This window comes from Cebus imitator, unplaced genomic scaffold, assembly GCF_001604975.1.
Source record: "Cebus imitator isolate Cc_AM_T3 unplaced genomic scaffold, Cebus_imitator-1.0 Scaffold79, whole genome shotgun sequence".
In the NCBI taxonomy this organism is placed as follows: domain Eukaryota; kingdom Metazoa; phylum Chordata; class Mammalia; order Primates; family Cebidae; genus Cebus; species Cebus imitator.
In genome coordinates, this window is record NW_016107394.1 from 4,546,904 (window position 1) to 4,565,879 (window position 18,976).

General features: G+C 40.7%; 1 protein-coding gene across 1 annotated transcript in view; it reads left to right on the forward strand.

Moving 5' to 3' along the window:
* Positions 1-288: 288 nt before the first annotated feature.
* The window catches only part of RNF169 (ring finger protein 169), a 98,969-nt gene continuing 80,281 nt past the window's right edge, over positions 289-18,976 (forward strand). Inside the window, exon 1 of the mRNA XM_017532995.2 lies at positions 289-816. Coding sequence (XP_017388484.1) covers positions 315-816 — 502 coding nt within the window. The 5' untranslated portion in view covers positions 289-314. The remainder of the gene's footprint in view (positions 817-18,976) is intronic.

An 18,976-nucleotide genomic window follows, 5' to 3' on the forward strand; every position in this document is an offset into this window, starting at 1 on the left:
GCAGGATAAATGAGTATATCAAAGTTTAACATCACTCACAATTGCCAATAAAGCCCCTCAGTTCTCACCTCTTTCAGTTCAGTGAGAGGAAACTGCAAGGATTTGAGAGTGTGGCTGATGATCTAATATATAAAGAATAACTAATAAATATTAATGAAGTGTCCCCTCTAGCCAATCAAGTCTGGGGAGAATCCTCTTTGGGCTCACGGTAGCCTCGCCCCTCATGAATATGTAGATAGCGCTGCCCGCCGCGCACTGCCCCGCCCTCCACTCTTCTCCCTCGCAACCGACTCTCCCTTCAAACGGGAAACAAGATGGCGGCGGCAGGTCCGAGTACTCGGGCCTCTTCCGCGGCGGCAACGGCCGCTCTGAGTCGGCGGGGACGACGGGGCCGCTGTGACGAGATGGCGGCAGCTAAGACTGGGGCCCCGGGCCCGACTTCTGGACCTTCGCTGTTGGTGTTGTCGCCGCCGTTGCTGCAGCCGCCACCGCCGCCGCGTCCGGAGGAGTCGGGCTGCGCCGGGTGCTTGGAGCCCCCGGGGGAGGCGGCGGCCCTGCCGTGCGGCCACTCACTGTGTCGAGGCTGCGCCCAACGTGCCGCCGACGCGGCGGGGCCGGGTTGCCCGCGCTGCCGCGCCCGCGGCCCAGGCTGGGCCCGCCGTCGGGCCCGCGACGACGGCCAGGCCGACGCGGAGGTGCTGGGCGAGCGCGCCCGCCGCGGCCAAGCTGAGCGCTGCCGCCCGCGCCGGGACGGGGGCGCGGCTGCCGCGGGGCCCAGGCCAGAACAGGAGCCGCGTGCCGCGCCTGCGGAGCCAGGTGGAGCTTCCCCACTTCCCTTTGGGGTCCGGAGCTAGGCCGAGCGCGCCCCGGCCCGGCCTGGTGAGCGGGTGGAGAGTCCCGGGCCCTACTCAGGCGGGTGTGGAGAGTTCCCGTGGGGTTGGAACCCGGGCTCTGCCCAGGTGTAGTGTGTGTTTGTGAATTTTAAACTTCAGAGTGAAGGATGGGCACGTTGCATGCAGAGGGCGGTGAGGGCACCCCGTGCCTTACGTAAGTCTGAAGTTTGGAGGGAAACAGAATTGTTGGAACAAGTTAAGGGCAGGTTAGAATTGGTGTGTGGGAGTGGGAGGGGCCTTGGAGGATCAGAGAAATGCTTGGCTTGATGTTGCATGAAGAGTTTGGGGGTCATCTTGCTTGGAGACATGTGGCTTCTGGCCCTGAATCGGTCATTGAAGGGTGTGGCGTATCCGGAGTTTAGGGAACAGGTTGAATATGAGGATGTGAAGGGAGACTTTCAGACTCGAGAGCAGAGTGGGTTGGGAGCACACATGTGCAGTTGTTTTCATAAATCTTGAAAAATGCATGCTTAGCACAGAACTTGGCACATAGTGAGGAAGCAATAAGTGACCGCTGTTTATATTTGTGATACTGCTACTACTAAGTTCAGTAGTGCCTGAGAAAAAAGCTGGCTTGGGTTTAAAAGTTTTGGAAACAAAGATTGGGTTGGCAGGGGGTGCTTCTTTCTCTTTGGCAGTTCGGGTTTCCTCCTGGCTTGCTGGCAATTGAAAGTCTGTTGTAGGACTCTCTTGCCCTGAACTTCTTGCCCCGAACACCAGCAGCCTGCTATTCCTTGGTTCTGAGCTTTGAGATAGAAACTGCCCTGTTTAGAATACAAGACTGTTATAACTTAGGACTCTCTTGGGGACACACCCAGTCAACATAGCATCTACAGCTCTGCTTGATAAAAAATGCTTACAGAGAATGAGATTTTTCAGGAAACATAAACCAGGAGAGGCCATGTATTTGCATCTTCTGTTTTGGGAATTCTACCATGTGTTATTTTCGGTATGGAGGGAGAGGCATTGCTTTTGTATACAAGTGCAGCCTCTAGAAATCACAGGTTCCAGAGTGGACTCTCTGTTCTGATTCAAGCTGCCAGAGACACCTGTCACTGCCCTAGGATAGATCTTGGGCTGTTATTCCTGGGGTTGAAAGGGACCTGCATTTCACTTTCTATGTTCCTCGTTACTCCTTTTTGTTTGTTTGTTTGAGACAGAGTTTCACTCTGTTGCCCAGGCTGGAGGGCAGAGGTGGTCTTTCAGCTCAGTGCAACCTCTGCCTCCTAGGTTCAAGCGATTCTCCTGCCTCGGCCTCCCGAATAGCTGGGACCACAGGCGCATGCCACCATGCCCTGCTAATTTTGTAATTTTAGTAGAGACTGGGGTTTCACCATGTTGGCCAGGCTGGTCTCGAACTCCTGGCTTCAATTGATCCTCCCGCTTCTGCCTCCCAGAGTTCTGGGGTTACAGGAGTGAGCCACCGCACTTAGCCCTCGTTATTCCTTTTAGCTTCACAACATCCCTATGAGATAGGTACTTTTATTTCCATTTTATAGATGAAACTGAGGTCCAGAGAAGTTAAGTAACTTGGCTAAGGATGAAAACCCAATTCCATTCTATTCCTGCATATCAGGGTTGAAAACCTCCCCAAACATCTTTATTTTGTTGATGTGGTATGATGGTTTCATATGCTACTTAATTTGTTTTAAATTCTGAGATGGTCAAAATATAAGACAATATTTATCTGGTATCAAGTAGGATACAATTTTCATTTGATTTCTAAGCTTGGAGACCATTGTAAATAACAGGTCTGAATTTGAACCATGAGAGGGAGTTTGGTGTTATGATTTGTGCCAACTTTTTCCCTTGAAGAAGTTTTTGTCATAAAATGTATCAATGATTAAGTGAAATTATCTAAAATGAGATTTCAAATTAGAATTTAGAGTCACTTAGTATTCATCAATTATTTTATATGTTTATATGAGGACCATAATGAAAAATGTTTTTTTGTTTTTTTTTTTTTTTGAGACGGGAGTTTCGCTCTTGTTACCCAGGCTGGAGTGCAATGGCACGATCTCGGCTCACCGCAACCTCCGTCTCCTGGGTTCAGGCAATTCTCCTGCCTCAGCCTCCTGAGTAGCTGGGATTACAGGCACGTGCCACCATGCCCAGCTAATTTTTTTATTTTTAGTAGAGACGGGGTTTCACCATGTTGACCAGGATGGTCTCGATCTCTTGACCTCGTGATCCACCCGCCTCGGCCTCCCTAAGTGCTGGGATTACAGGCTTGAGCCACCGCGCCCGGCCTGAAAAATGTATTTTTTTAAAATGTTCTTGTTGTTGGATTGTTTTGTGTTTACAGTTAGGTGCTTATTCAGCCAAAGAATTTTAGAAGAATACAAAAATATTGCCAAAAGGCTTAGGAAGTATCTTTTAGCTTCAGTGGGTTATCCAATCCTCTCGAACTTATATATAGTATTTTTAAATTAAAAATTTTAATAGGTAGTGCATTCACAGGATTCAACCGAAAATGTAACAAAGTATGCAATGAAAAGATTCCCTTTGGCCAGGCGCGGTGGCTCACGCCTGTAATCCCAGTACTTTGGGAGGCTGAGGGGGGCTGATCCTGAGGTCAAGAGGTGGAGACCATACTGGCCAACATGGTGAAACCTTGTCTCTACTAAAAACACAAAAATTAGCTGGCGTGGTGGCGTTCGCCTGTAGTCCCAGCTACTGGGGAGGCTGAGCCTGGAGAATCACTTCAACCTGGGAGATGGAGGTTGCAGTGAGCCAAGATCATGCCACTGTACTCCAGCCTGGCGACAGAGCAAGACTCCATCTAAAACAACAAGAAAGTTGCCTTTTATCTGTTTATTTCTGACTTCCATCAAAGATTCTTGGGCTGGGCACGGTGGCTCATGTCTGTAAATCCAGCACTTTGGGAGGCCAGAGTGGACGGATTATTGAAGTCAGGCGTTCAAGACCAGCCTGCCTAACATGGTGAAACGTTGTCTCTCCTAAAAATACAAAAATTAGCTGGCTGTGGTGGCGCATGCCTGTAGTTCCAGCTTGAACCTGGGAGGCAGAGGCTGCTGTGAGCTGAGATCATGCCACTGCACTCCAGCCTGGGCAGCAGAGCAAGACTCTATCTCAAAGAAAAAAAAAAAGATTCTTGTTTATTCTTCCACAGTTTATGGAGCTACATGAAAGTTCAAGTCCACTTAGTTTTTGCCATTTTTATACAAAAGGTTGTGCATTATACACAGTTTTGTAACTTGCTTTGGTTTTTTTTGGTTTAACAATACATTATTAGAGTCCATAGCAGTATGTTGTATGGAATTTTACTGAATACATGGAACATAATTTACTTAACCACCCCTTGATGTACATTTTGGTTGTTTCCTGTCTTTTGCTATTATAGATAATTGTTTATAAAATAGTTATGTAAATGTGTATGTGCATTTTTATGGAGAAGTCACTAGTAGCTTTCACCAGAATCTGAACCATTGTTTTAATCTACATCTCTCATTCTACCGAAGAGAAAGCTGAGGCTCAGAACAGATAAGAGAGTAAGGGTTTACGTGAGTTAATAGTAGATTAAAAAGAGTCAACAGAAACAGCCTAATTCACAGTGAAATGTTCCTAATAGCTTTAATAAAACTAATAATACCAGTTTTATAAATATTTACATTGTGCTTTTATGAGTGGAAACAGCAACAGAATTACTAGATTGGCACAAAAGTAATTATGGTTTTTCCCGTTACTTTCAATGGCAAAAACTGCAGTTACTTTTGTGCCAGCCTAATAGCAATTTTAGTAATATTTGGAGATATATTGCTTATTTTATTATCGCATAGTTACGTCAATTGATAAAGGAAATGTCAGGCGTGCTGGAAATGAAATTTTGTAGTAAATGCATTGGTATTTAAGTGAAGTTCTTAATTTTTTTAAATTTTGTTGAAGTCCAGTGCCCCTTTAGGAATTGCTTTGTCTATGGAAAAAGTGTATTAACAGTTTTACTTTTGGATTAGTATCAGTTCTTACTGATTTGTGAAACTGTGTGTAAAGGCTGTATCAGTGATCATTTCAAAATGAACTCAGACTACATATTCTTTGAGGATCTGCAGCTCATTGTATATATTGACATATTAAATATTTGGACCATTTTGAGCAATATTCAGGAATTATGTAATAAGTACCTACTCTGTGCCAGGTCTTTGGGAAACATCAGTGAATGAAATATTAAAGATTTTTCTCTCATGGAGCTTATATTCTAAAATTTAGAGACATTCCTGATCTGTTGATTTAAAAAACATACTTCATACAAGCTTACATAGGTAGAGTTTGAAATATACATTGCAGCTACACTTAAGCTTCATTTAAAAATGATTAATGAATTTTAAGAATTCATTTAGTCTATTTGAAATCAAGGATGATTATTCCAAATCATACTGCTTTTGAATTTGAAACCAAGACTTTTTTACTTTTTAGGACATTCTTTTTCTTCTGCTGTGGGTAATGACTGAAGGAAAAAGCTAGACAAAGGCTGGTGAATCTTTTAAATTGGCAGTTTAATTTTTTTTTCTCGTCGTGGTGTTAAAAGTGCTTTTCAAAAATTGAATAGATAGGCCAGGCTCACATCTGTAATCTCAGCACTTTGGGAGGCAGAGGTGGGCAGATCACTTGTGGCCAGGAGTTCAAGACCAGCTTGGCCAACATGAGGAAACCCCATCTCTACTAAAAATACAAAAATGAGCCAGGCGTGGTGGTGTACACCTATAGTCCCAGCTGCTCGGGAGGCTGAGGTAGGAGATTCGCTTGAATCTGGGAGGCAGAGGTTTCAGTAAACTGAGAGCAGATTGCGCCACTGAACTCCAACCTGGGCAACAGAGCGGAAACTGGGAAACAAAACACGAAAATTGAATAGATAAAAACAACTGAATAGTGCCTCACTTATCCCTTCTCATCCCATCTCAACTTCCCTGTTCACTTAGGGTTAACATTTCTGCATTAAAAAAATTTCCCCTTTCTGTGAAAAGCAAGTAGTTCTGGTTTTTTACTCAGTTGGCAGACAATGTTTGCTATGTGTGCAGCCTAAATTACATTTAGGACTAATGAATAATGAAACCATGTGATTGTAGTGTAAGAGGACAGGAATTCCCTAGTCTATAAGGATTTGTTTTAGTGTAGAATGACTCATTTCTTTATCCTTAATGACACATATCCGAGAATTTGAGAGTGTCCTTATGTGTTATACCAATACAGGAAACATTTGCCTTGTGCTTAAATGTTTTTTAAAGTTCTTGATGAGATTACATGCACTCTACCAACTAAACATTAGTTACTAGTGAGGAACAGCTCCAATATATAGACTTCAGGATTGAGCAGCAGGAATTTAGGAGGTATTTGTTTATTCATATTTCCATTCCCTAACTTCTAGCTAATCCTGAAAGAGTTGCTAACTTGAATTAATTTATATCTGAGTTTGCTTGAGTATCTGATGTAGGATGTGTTTGTTAAGTTTCATTCCACTAATTCAGTGAGCATTTTTGGGGGTACACTTTGTGCAAGATGATGCAATAAAAAAAGATGAATGAGACATGGTACCTTTTCTTTAAGACTTCACAGTGTGGTTGGAGAAACATTAAATAACAGCACAACGTTAAGTGAGGTAAACAGACAAGGCTAGCAAAGTAGAGGAATGGGCTAACAATTTACAGGAAACCTGAGGAAGGCATTTGAATTGTATGTTGAAGAAAGAGTAGCAATTCACTAGGTGAGGAAGGAGAGGATGTCCATTCTAGGTAGAAGAACCTGCATGTGCAAAGGCACTTGTAGGCACTTGGGATGTTCACTGGTAAGACGCTAAATAGAGGTGGAGAGTGGACTGCAGTGGGGAAATAGAGCAGAGACTGAGGAATTCTGATTATGAAGAACTGTGTGTTAGGCTAAAAGAGTTTTGGACTTTATCCTATAGACAGTGTGGCACTTAAAGATTTTTAAGTGGTGGAATGACATAATGTGCTTCAGAAAGACAATATATATAGATTGGAAGAGGAAAGATGTGAGTAGAAATTGGAGGCGGGGAGTTGTTAGGGGACTGTTTTAGTAGTTTAGGCAAGCAATGAAGAGGGTTTTGACTAAAGCATTGGCTATGGCAGTGTTAACTTCAGTCGTTCATTAATTTAGTAATGATTTGAGGGTCTTCTGTGTGCTGTACCTAGGCACTAAAGCTGCAAATAGAGGTAATGCATGGTTCTGTCTCAAAGTGTAGTTGGGAAGATTGGGGTGTAAATACACAACTGAAATGTGGTATAATAAGTATTATAATAGCTGTCATGCAAGATATAATTGTAGAAGGCAATATGGTATACATTAATAGAGGAAAATCTGGAGACAGATTACCTGGGTTCAGATTCTAGCTTTGCCATTTATAGCTGTGTATTATTGGACACTCTGTATCTTAGTTTCTTCATTTGGAAAATGGGAATAGTAATAGTATTAAAATCATAAGTTTGTCTTTAAAGACTAAGTGAATTATTACGATGCCTGGTATATAAAGAGCCAGCTCAACAAATGGTAGGTATTTTCACAAAGAAGATGATCTAGTTTGGATGGATCAGAAATGGCTTCAGTGAATGCCAGACATTTGACCATGAGTATTCATTAGGTGGATGAGGTCAGAATAAAGATGAAAGAGGGAAATCAGTACATTTAAAGGCATAGGAGCATGAAACAAGGAGCATTCTAGGGATTGTAAGCAGAAGTGGTTAGAGTATAGAGTGCATGTGGGAGAGTAGAAGCATGTGGGACTGCAGAAATGGGCAGTTGCTAGGTAATAGTGGACTTCGAGTGCATGCTAAGTAATGAGGTCCACTGAAGAGTATCAAAGAGGAATTCATCTTTGAACTTTAGAGAGATCACTCCTATGGGAGTGTTGTAGCAAATGGATTGGAGAGCCCAAATTACCTTTTTAGTAAGATGGCTAAAACTCCTGACACAAATATTCAGAAAAGGTGCATAATAAAGAACCACAATTCTTTTAAATGCATTCTTGAATATACAGGAAAGATAAGAAAATCTCCAGTTTCCAAAACAAAAATGGAACTAAAAACCAAAACTGTAAGCCCTTGAACCTATGCTGTATTGCCCTGGAGGAGAGTGAAGGAGTGTGATGCCCTCACTCCTTCACTCGTCACTTATTTCAGGTGTTCTCTTCCTAGCAGGTTGAGTTTTAACCGTGTGCAAAAAGGAACCAGAACTAAGATTGCTGCATAAACCTGAAATTTTTGACGTGCTGCAGTCTAGGTGAAAGGGTGGGCTAGAAAAAAATCTTCCCTGTTACACAAGGAGACGACAAGAAATCTTGTTTTCATTTGCTTGGGCTCTATGCAAAGAGAAAATTAAAAAGTTTGCCTGAGAAATTGAAGCACAAGATCTATGCTTTGCTTACATTTGGGATCTGGGTTCATATTATATGGCTCAGACATTAATATAAAAGCAGGCTTTAAGCTAGTGATATACCTGGGTCACCTGGAGACAGGAAAAACAAGACTCTGAGAGGTACAACCATACCTCAGACCAAAGGGATTCTTACAGAAGAAATAAGCCCAACTAAAGGCGAACTTATGATTAAAAATGATGACACACGAGGAAGTGGCTTTCTACCACAAATGAGAGTCAGCAGATAGAACAAGCAGGAGGATTATAGCTCCGAGAACTGAGATGTTAGAGTGACAATTTGAGACATAATTTAAATTAGCATATTTTAAGTGACTAAAGACTTTAAAGAATTCACATCCCAAGAAATGAATAAAACATTATGAAACAGACACATTTGAAAAAGAATGAAACATAACGAAAAGTATAGTCATTGGGGTTAAAAATCTCAGTAAATAAGTTAAACAATAGTTTACACAGATGAAGACAGATTAGTAAGGTGGGACATAGACATGAGGATTCTCGATTTTGTTGATTGTATGTAGTGGTATTACTTAGTGCGTAGATTTTACTTTTTGCTAATTAGATTTCTGTTCATATTTTCTATTTATTCTTGAGTCTCAAAGTGTTGAGATTACAGGTGTGAGTCACTGTGCCTAGCCACTGTGTTTGTTTTTAAAGTGGAATTTGTCAGGATGATTAGTGGCCAAAAATAGTCAAGACCATTCTAAAGAACATGATGGGTAGATTTGCTTTCTCAAATATCAAGCTGTTTAAAACCATACTAATTAAGACAGGCATTGGTATTAGGGTGGTTGAATAAGTAATGTTAAAATGAAAGAGCAGAGAAACATGCCCTCATATATATTTGAATTTGGTGGATAATGGTTGGCCATTACAAATCATCGGGTAAAGGTGTCATTTTTACTTGTCCTGGATAGTTAGCTAGCCTTATAGAAAAGAAAAAAGTAGATCTTTAACACCATATACCAAAAATTATTTGTAGAACTGGGCGTGATGGCTCATACCTATAATCCCAGCACTTTGGGAGGCTGAGGCGGGAGGATCACTTGAGGTCAGGAGTTTGAGACAAGCCTGGCCAACATGGTGAAACTCCATCCCTACTAAAAATACAAAAGTTAGTCAGCTGTGTTGGCACATGCCTGTAGTTCCAGCTACTCAGGAGGCTGAGGCAGGAGATTTGGTTGAACCTGGGAGGTGGAGGCTATAGTGAGCTGTGATCACGCCACTGCATTCTGTTCTGGGTGACAGCTAGACTCCGTCTCAGAAAAACAAATTTGTAAATGGATTAAAGGTCAAACTGTAAAACATGGAAAATGCTAGGAGTGTCTCTAGGAAAATAGAGTAGAGAAGGACTTTCAAACAAACACAAAACATAGAAAAGATCGATAATTTGACCACATTAAAATTAAAAATTGGACCGGGCATTGTGGCTCATGCCTGTAATCCCAGCATTTTAGGACGTTGAGGTGGGAGGATTGCTTGAGGCCTAGGAGTTCAGCACCAGCCTGGGCAACATAGGGAGACCTTGTCTCTACAAAAAAATATAAAAATGTAGGCAGGCATAGTAGGGCATACCTGTAGACCCAGCTATTCAGGAGGCTGAGGTGGAAGGATACTTTGAGCCCAGGAGTTTCAGGCTGCAGTGAGCACTCTAGCCTGGGTGACAGAAACGAGACCCTGCCTCAAAAGACAGAAAACAAAACAAACACACCAAAACAGAAAAAGAGATTAAGAAAAGCAGCCAGAGGCTGGGAGAAGATATTTGCAGTGAAATAACTGACAAAAGATTGGTATCCAAAATATATGAACCACAAATCATTATGACAAATACCTTATTAGAAAAATGGTGAGAGGATTTGAATAGGCATTTCATAGAAGAGGGAAACTGAAAGGTCAGTAAACATCTGGAATGATAACTCAACATCATTAGCAATCAGGGAAATGCAAATTAAACCAGTGATGAGATGCCATCAGACTGCTATTATTTGTGATTGATTAATTATAATTAATGGGCACCTATATACTGCTGGAGGAGTATAAGTTGCCATACAACCATGATGGAGAGAAGTTTGGCCATATATAGTAAGGCTGAAGAGAGAGAGTCCTTGCTACACAGAAATGCCGTTAATAAGCATCTGTTATAGTGAAACTCTTGTGTACATATGCACATACACAATGATGCTCACATTACAGCACTGTAGTACTGGAAAATGTAGTAACAGTTTGATAGGAAAAGGGATAAATTAGTTTCTACAGCTGTTACAATGAATGAACTGGGTATTTATATATCAACATGGATAAATCTGGAAAAAAATTTGCAAAAGGAAAAGTTGCAAAAGGATATGTGTCCTTTGATGCCCTTTATATAAGTAAAAGTACAAAAAAATAGGAATCATTTCAGTAGGTTGAGTGAGAAATGAAGAAATAATCTGCCAATATAGATTTGACTCCCCCCCGTACCCCCCAACAGGGTCTCCCTCTGTCATCCGGTCTGGAGTTCATTGGTGAAATCATGGCTCACTGCAGCCTCTACTTTTCAGACTCAAGCAATTGTCCCACCTCCAAAGTAGCTGGGACCACAGGCATGTGCCACCACACCCAGCTAATTTTTTTGTATTTTTAGTGCTATACAGGGTCTCACTGTGTTACACAGGCTGATCTTGAACTCCGGGGTTCAAGCAGTTCTCCTTCCTTGGTCTCTCAGAGTGCTGGGGTTACAGGTATGGGCCACTGTGCCTGGTTTTAGACTACGGTTTCACAGTTTGATAATGAAAGGAAGGAAATAGAGTACATGAGAAAGGGAAAGTACAATAGTACAGAACCAACAGCAGAACAGATTTTACTCAGAATTTGAATTCAAGGTACTTTTGGAGAGCCCAATCCTGGGCTTTGGGCAGAACTTGAGAATCTAAGTGATAGCCATCATAGTTCTTTTTTGATGTATACTGCAGGAACAGTAAGCTGCCAGTTTGCTTTTAAGTTGCCAGTAGCTTTCCCGGGGGCTGGAAGTATTTATCTCATCTTGGTAGAAAGCAGGTCATAGATACAAGAATTATAATTCATAGGAGAAGGTAGAGGCCAGGCCTAGTATTACTGAAGCGATTTGCTCATTTTAGCTGTAGGTATGAAAGATATCCCCCAAATTGTTAAATTGTGGGGATACATGGTTACTGACATCTAAACGTATCTACCAGTAGCTCTGTTTTTTTTCAAAATAACTGCTTGCGGTTCCTCCATGAACATGTACGTGAATATGTTTATTTCCTGTGTTACACAGTATTTTGCATACATTTAGCCTCAAGGCTAGTGTGTTTTCATTAGATAAATGACTAGGAAGAACAGAATTCTATAATAAATCAATTAAGTTAGTACCCTTTAACATTACAATTGCAGGTTTCTTTTACCAATTATTTCTTCCTGTTTTTGCACACAACCACGTGCATTTTCTTTCTTTTTTTTTTTGAGATGGAGTCTCACACTGTCACTCAGGCTGGAGTGCAATGGCATGATCTTGGCTTACTACAACCTCCGCCTTCTGGGTTCAAGTGATTCTCCTGCTTTAGCCTCCTGAGTAGCTGGGATTACAGGCATGTGCCCCCATGGCTGGCTAATTTTTGTATTTTTAGTAGAGATAGAGTTTTACCACATTGACCAGTCTGGTCCTGAACTCTTGACCTCAGGTGATCTGCTCGCCTCAGCCTCTCAAATTGCTGGGATTAAAGGCGTGAGCCACTGTGCTTGGCCTTCATGTGCATTTTTGATGCTTACTCATACTAACATTAAGCTTACTTGTTGGGGAAACACTAGTTGTAGTAGTGCTTTTGCCATCACTTAAAGTAGATTTGGGCTGGTTTTATGTAGTTTTGGACTTTGCTTGCTTTTGAGTCTTTGGCTCTGTCTACTACAGATTGAGCATCTCTAATCTGAAAATCGGAAATCCGTAGTATGCCAAAATCTGAAACTGTAAGTGCTGACATGACATGACAAGTGGAAAATTCTACATACGAGTACTTAACACAGACTTTGTTTTATGCACAAAACTATTTTAGTTATTAGATGGTCGTAGTGGCTTGTGCCTGTAATCCCAGCTACTCTGGAGGCTAAGATGAGGTGATCACTTGAGACCAGAAGTTCAAGACCAGCCTGGCCAAACTGGCCAATATAAGGAGACCCTTGTCTCTACCAAAAAAAAAAGAAAAATTATTCAGGTGTGTCGGGGTGCACGCCTGTAGTCCCAGCTACTCAGGAGGCTGAGGTGGGAGGATTGCTTGAGCCCAGGAGTTGGGACTGCAGAGAGCTATGATTGCATCACTACAGTCCAACCATGGTAACAGGGCAAGACTTTGTCTCTAGAAAAAAATAAAATGTATAAAATTACCTCCAGGTTGTGTATATAAGGTATATATGAAATATAAATGGCCTGGGCGTGGTGGCTTATGCCTGTGTTCCCAATACTTTGGGAGGCCAAGGTAGGATTGCTTGAGGCCAGGAGTTTGAGACCAGGTTGGGCAACATTGAGACTCTTTCCCTACAAAACAATTTAAAACAAGAAAACATAAATCAATTTCATATTTAGACTTGGTTTCCATCCTTAAGATAACTCATTGTGTATATACAAATATTACAAAACCCAAAAAAAGTCTGAAACACTGATGGTCCCCAACATTTCAGATAAAGAATATTCAAGTCTGTATTCAGCATTGTGGAAAATGCCTCTGTAATGTCTAAATTAGTCTGGAAAATAGAGAAAGCTTTAATTTTCTTGATGTAACTTGAATTAGTTCTATGAATGATTCCTTTACCTGATCTAAGGGAAAGATGTTTCTTTTTTAAAAATCACTTTTATTTATGCAGGTTATGTATTTTAGGGAAGGGAAGTGAATTTGAAATCAAAATCTGGATTTGAATTTCAGCTCTGCCACCTTTTTCTCATTGACCCTGACAAAGCTGCTTAACATCTTTGAGAGGTTTCAGTTTTCTGGTCTGTAAAAAGTAACTACTACAACCACACAGGGTTGTTGTAAGGCTTAAATAAGAATATGTGTGGAAACCCCTAGCACAGTGCCTGGCATTTAATCCTTCGGTAAATGATAATTTACTAGGGAGGCTGGATTTTTTTTGTTTTGTTTTTTAACTTTATGTATTGAGCTGTGCTGGGCCCTATACTGTAAAGCTCTTTTTTTGTCCTATGAGTTGCATAGCCAACTGCCTGGTTTAAATTCTCCCTCGCTTAGTTAGTTAGTTTTTTGACCTTGAGTAAAGTGTTTAGCTTTCTGAGCCTCAGCTTCCATATTTGTAAGTGGAGATAATAATGGTAACAGACTCAAAGGATTGTTGTAAGGTGTAAATAAGATAATCGATACTAAGTGCTTCATAGTGATATTTAAACAGTAAAATCAGATTAATGGGATAAGGTGAGCAGAGTTTTTTTTATTTTGAAGGGATAGGATGGATATTAGCATAATGAACTATTTGTTTCGGTTTTACATGTGTTTGATCATGATCTGGGGAGTGATGTAAAATGTATTTCTTACCGTGGATTGTGTTAAAGTTCCAAAGCTATTGGCTAGGTACTAATAGTCCACAATATGTCATCAGTAAATGTTAGTGACAATAGAAATATTTAATCTGTCAAAAGAGATATATATTGGTTTGGGAATCTAGTCATACAAGTATTTTACCACATTTGCTAATGAAAAATTACATAGTTTTTGTACTTTCTAAGAAGTTAAACTGAGCTTTTGGTGACTAGGAGATTTGGCCTGAAATGCTGAGACCTGGGAGAGGATTTGGGGAGGACGGCCTAGATTCCCATGGTGCTGCAGTACCTGGCATATAGTAGGTTCATAAATATTTGTGCAATAAATGACTTTATTGTAGCCTTAGTTCAGAATTTCTCAAGTAGTCAATTTTTAACACCAATCCGATCAATTCATGGACTGAGATTTACTGTCCTGTTGCATTTCTTTCTCTAATGCCTCTCTAAACCCTCTTAGATGTATTTATCAGCTTAGATGACTTGATTATAGCACTTAGGATATTATAAAGTAAGGTGATAATTGTATGGTAGTATAAGCTAAATATGAATGAAAGGAAGGAGAAAGATGATCATTTCTGCAAATGCACCACCAGGCCACTTTTCTTCTCAAGCTTGCCTGGGTGTTTCACCTACTGAATCCCAGACACAATAATATTCTTACATGTTTACTTTTCTGATGAGGCCAGAAGGGTTGAAAAATGCCTGCAGGATAGATAAAATTTTTCACTAAATACTTCAGTGTAACAACGTTTTGCATCCTAAATAGCATTCGGGAAAGACACAGGATTGGAAGTTAGTGGATCTGAGTTTGCATACTGGTTCTACCACTTAGTAGCTGTGTGGCTTTGGGCAAGCTCCTTAAATCTGTGTACCTAAATTTCTTCCTTTTTAGTGTGAGGTTAATAATAGCTATTTTGCTGAGTTGTGAAGATTAAATGAAATGATATGTGTAAAGTGCTTATAGAAAGTAAATACCTAATCAATGTTAGCTGTTATTATATGCAGTCATTCATTTTGTACACCCTTACGGAGCACATACTACGTATTGTGTGCCAAGCACTCTGCCAGGTTTTAGGGATACAAAGATGAATAAAACACAAACCTCTGTGAAAGAATGTTAAGAAGCTGAAGCTGTCCAGGTGTGGTTGCTGATGCGTGTAATCCCAGCACTTTGGGAGGCTGAGGCAGGCAGATCACTTGAGGCCAGGAGTTCGAGACAGCCTGGCCAGCATGGTGAAACCCTGTCTCTACTAAAAATACAAAAAAAATTAGCCAGGCATGGTGGCACACACCTGTAATCCCAGCTACTTAGGAGGCTGAAGCAGCAGGATCGCTTGAACTCAGGAGGTTGAGGCTGCAGTGAGCCGAGATCATACCACTGCACTCCAGCCTAGGTAACAGAGTGAGACCCTGTTTCAAACAAGCAAAAAAAGGCTGAAGCTGAGCCAGTTTATCCCAGGTTGTTAAATAAGGCTAGTATTAGATATTTTAATTTTAAAGATGCTTAGTTCTTAGGCTAAGTAATGATTCCATTTGTATATCAGATTCATCTTATCCATTGAACTCTTTTGTGTTTTATTTGTATACCTCCCTTGGGGAACCTTGAAAGTCTTTCTTGGTGACTTTATTTAGAGCAGTTTTGGGCCGGGCGTGGTGGCTCATGCCTGTAATCCCAGCACTTTGGGAGGCTGAGGCGGATGGATCACCTGAGGTCAAGAGTTTGAGACCAGCCTGGCCAACATAGTGAAACCCCATCTCTACTAAAAATATAAAAAATTAGCCGGGCGTGGTGGCAGGTGCTGGTAATCCCAGGTACTTGCAAGGCCGAGGCAGGAGAATTGCTTGAACCTGGGAGGTAGAGGTTGCAGTGAGCTGAGATTGCGCTGTCGCACTCCATGCTGGGCAACAAGAGTGAAACCCTGTCTCAAAAACAAACAAACAAACAAATAAAAAAACAGTTTTGGTAATGTGGTAGGACAAGGAAAAGGCCCTAATAGAGTAGGTTAAGGTGAGAATTAGAAATGAGAAAGCAAGGTCGGGTACGGTAGCTCACGCCTGTAATCCCAGCACTTTGGGAGGACGAGGTGGGCATATCACTTGAGGTCAGGAGTTCGAGACCAGCCTGGCCAACATGGTGAAACCCTGTCTTTACTAAAAAATACCAAAAAAATTAACCAGGCATGGCAGTGCACACCTGAAATCCTAGCTCCTTCAGAGACTGAGGCGGGAGGATTGTTTGAACCCGGGAGGTGGAGTTTTCAGTGAGCCAGTGTACTCCAACCTGGGTGACAGAGTGAGACTCCATCNAAAAAAAAAAAAAAAAAAAAAAAAAAGAGAAATGAGAAAACAGAAACAGTGCATATAATATTTAGACAATTCTTTGGAGGAAGTTGCTGTAAAAGGGGGCAGGTAACCGGGTCAGTACCTACAGCGGGGACAAGAGCTTAAGAATGCTTTCTTTTTAAGATAGATGATATCAAGGCATGTTTGTATTTTAGATTTGTGTATTATCATAGTAGAGAGGAGGAAATTGATGGTGCTAGAGAGAGTGGAGGAAATGGAATGAGCTAAGTCAATGAAGAGATAAAGGAAGATGAAGTCCAAACACCAGTGGAAGTATTGATCTTATACATTCATAGGGATGATTCTCCTGTTCTGATGACTTTGTACTCATTGCTATTTTTGGACAATTTTACTTTTAATTTTTTTTTGTTCTAGTCAAAGAGGAATATTTTTGGACAATTGTTTGAAAATTTTTTAGTGGATCAAAATCTGTTTCTCTAGTTTCAATATTCAAGTATTTAGGGACCATGATTACTTCTGAGTTTTTAGATTAAACTTCTCATCTTTTTTCTTTTTGTCCCATTGTTTTCTTTCCCCAAGATTCTGGTCAGACAATACTATTCAGAGTTCTTGGAATACAGTATGCTTTTTGAAGCCTTTCTGGTATTTCTCACCTATAATTATTATGTCTGGACTATTCTTCCCTCTTATCTACCTGGCAAATTTATACTCATCCTTTAAGATCCAAGTGAAACATAAGGACTCTAAAATGTCTTCTCACTCAAATGTGAGTTGATTATTCCTTCATTTTTGCACATTTGATCTTGTGCATCCCTCATTTCACTGGATTAAAATTCCTTATTTATATGTCTGTCTCTGGCACTACACTGAGCTCTTTGAGGTCAGGGATTATGTCTTTATGTATTCAGCACTTAATATGGTACCCGGAATGTATTAGACAGTAAATATTTAATGAAGGAAAAATTCCTAAAAAGCCAGAAAGTTTTTCTTTATGTGTCATGATTCCTTAACCATTCTAGTCATCTTTAAATACGCCACTCAGAACTGAACCTGGTGCTTTAATGCCCGACCAGAGCCAAGTATAATGAGACTTACTGTTTTCCCATCTGAGTGCTAAATTCTTATTAATGCTGCTCTAGGTTGTATTGGCAGGCAAAACAAAAATTGCTTTTTTTTATTTTTTGCATGAACTTCACCAAGCCATTCTTTCTCTTCACATGTATGTACAACTAAATTTTTTTTTTAAATTGTACTTTAGATTCTGGGGTACATGTGCAGATCATGCAGGATTGTTTCGTAGGTACATACATGGCAATGTGGTTTGCTGCCTCCATCCCCCTGTCACCTGTATCTGGCATTTCTCCCTATGTTATGTACAACCAAATTTTTAAGCCTGAAGACAACTTATGTTCAGTTTTTGTTTTTATGGAATTACTTTCCCTTCCTTTTGTTTTGCCATTTCTCTTACAATTTTCTAGTGATTAGTACTGTAAAACTATTATAATGCAACCTCAAAAGATTGTAGTCTATTAATTTAAAGTTGATGATAATGAGACTTTGACTTTAGTAAGTTCACCTTTTCCTTAACTATGAAGAAAAGCATTACAAAATTCAGCTCCCTTCAGAAAATGAATTCGTTAAAAGACCATAGTGCAAAATGATGCTGTCATGAAAGCAGACTTTTTCATTGATTCATTCAGTGCACACAGACACACACACACACACGCCATTGCTGACACTGAGACTCATACCTAGAGATCATCCGTAACTTCAAGTTAGGATGTCAGAGGCAAAGTCAAGTAATTATAACACAAGCAGTAAATGTTCCTACAATTGAGATAAGTGCAGAATGCCATGAGGCCTTATAGGAAGCTAATATAAGTCTCTCTGGATTAATGGGAAAACTTTGCAAAGGAGAGGGCAGTGAATAGGGTTTTGAAGTATGAATAGCAAATCATATAGTGAAAAGGGAAAAAAATCGTTCTGGGAGGAGGAAGTGGCATTTATAAAGTCCTGGCAGAGATAGGGTATGGCATATCTAGGAATAGCAAGATGTGTGAGGGCTGGGGAGAAAAGGAGTATTGAAGGAATGTAGAAGATTGGCTGAAGTGGCAGATAGGGTCCTGTTTACAAATCTTGGAGGGAGTGGGAAACCAAAAGTTATTAAGTGGGAGGGTGATAAAAAGTCAGTTCTCTTTATAAAGAAAGGAAAGCAATATTGAAAATAGATGGAAAGACAGTCTAAGGCACAGGGAGGCCAGTTAGTGACCATTGAATGCCCATAGAACCTATACCAAGTAGGTATTGGAGGATTAGGTGAGATAAACAACTGTGTTGAGGTAAGTGTTAATCCTGTTTTATGAATGAGGAAACAGTTCTTAGCAAAGGTAAATACCGGTAGGCACGTAGTCACTAGGTGATAGATTTGAATGCAGGTTTGTCTGGTTCCAAATCTTGCATTCTTTCTAATTCTGGTATCATCCTACCTTGTGGACAAACAGGAATGATTTGCCTCAAACAGGACAAAACCATGTACAAAAGGATTTTGTGCCATGGTGGTGATAGATGTGATCATGGGGACAACCACATGGTGTTGATCTGTCTAGGATAAAAGGCCTTAAGGTCCAATGCCTTCATCTTAGCAGCATTCCTATGCCTGTGTTTGATTCTGTGACCTCCTTTATCATGTGCCTCTTGTTGCTTTGACTGTGCTGATCCAATGTGGGTTGCCTAACAACAAAGCCTTTTTGTTGGGGCCATTTCTGGATTCAGCAAGAAACCTTACTCACTTTGACTCTACTCTTATCTGATACCTGCTTTTGCAGAGCCTGTT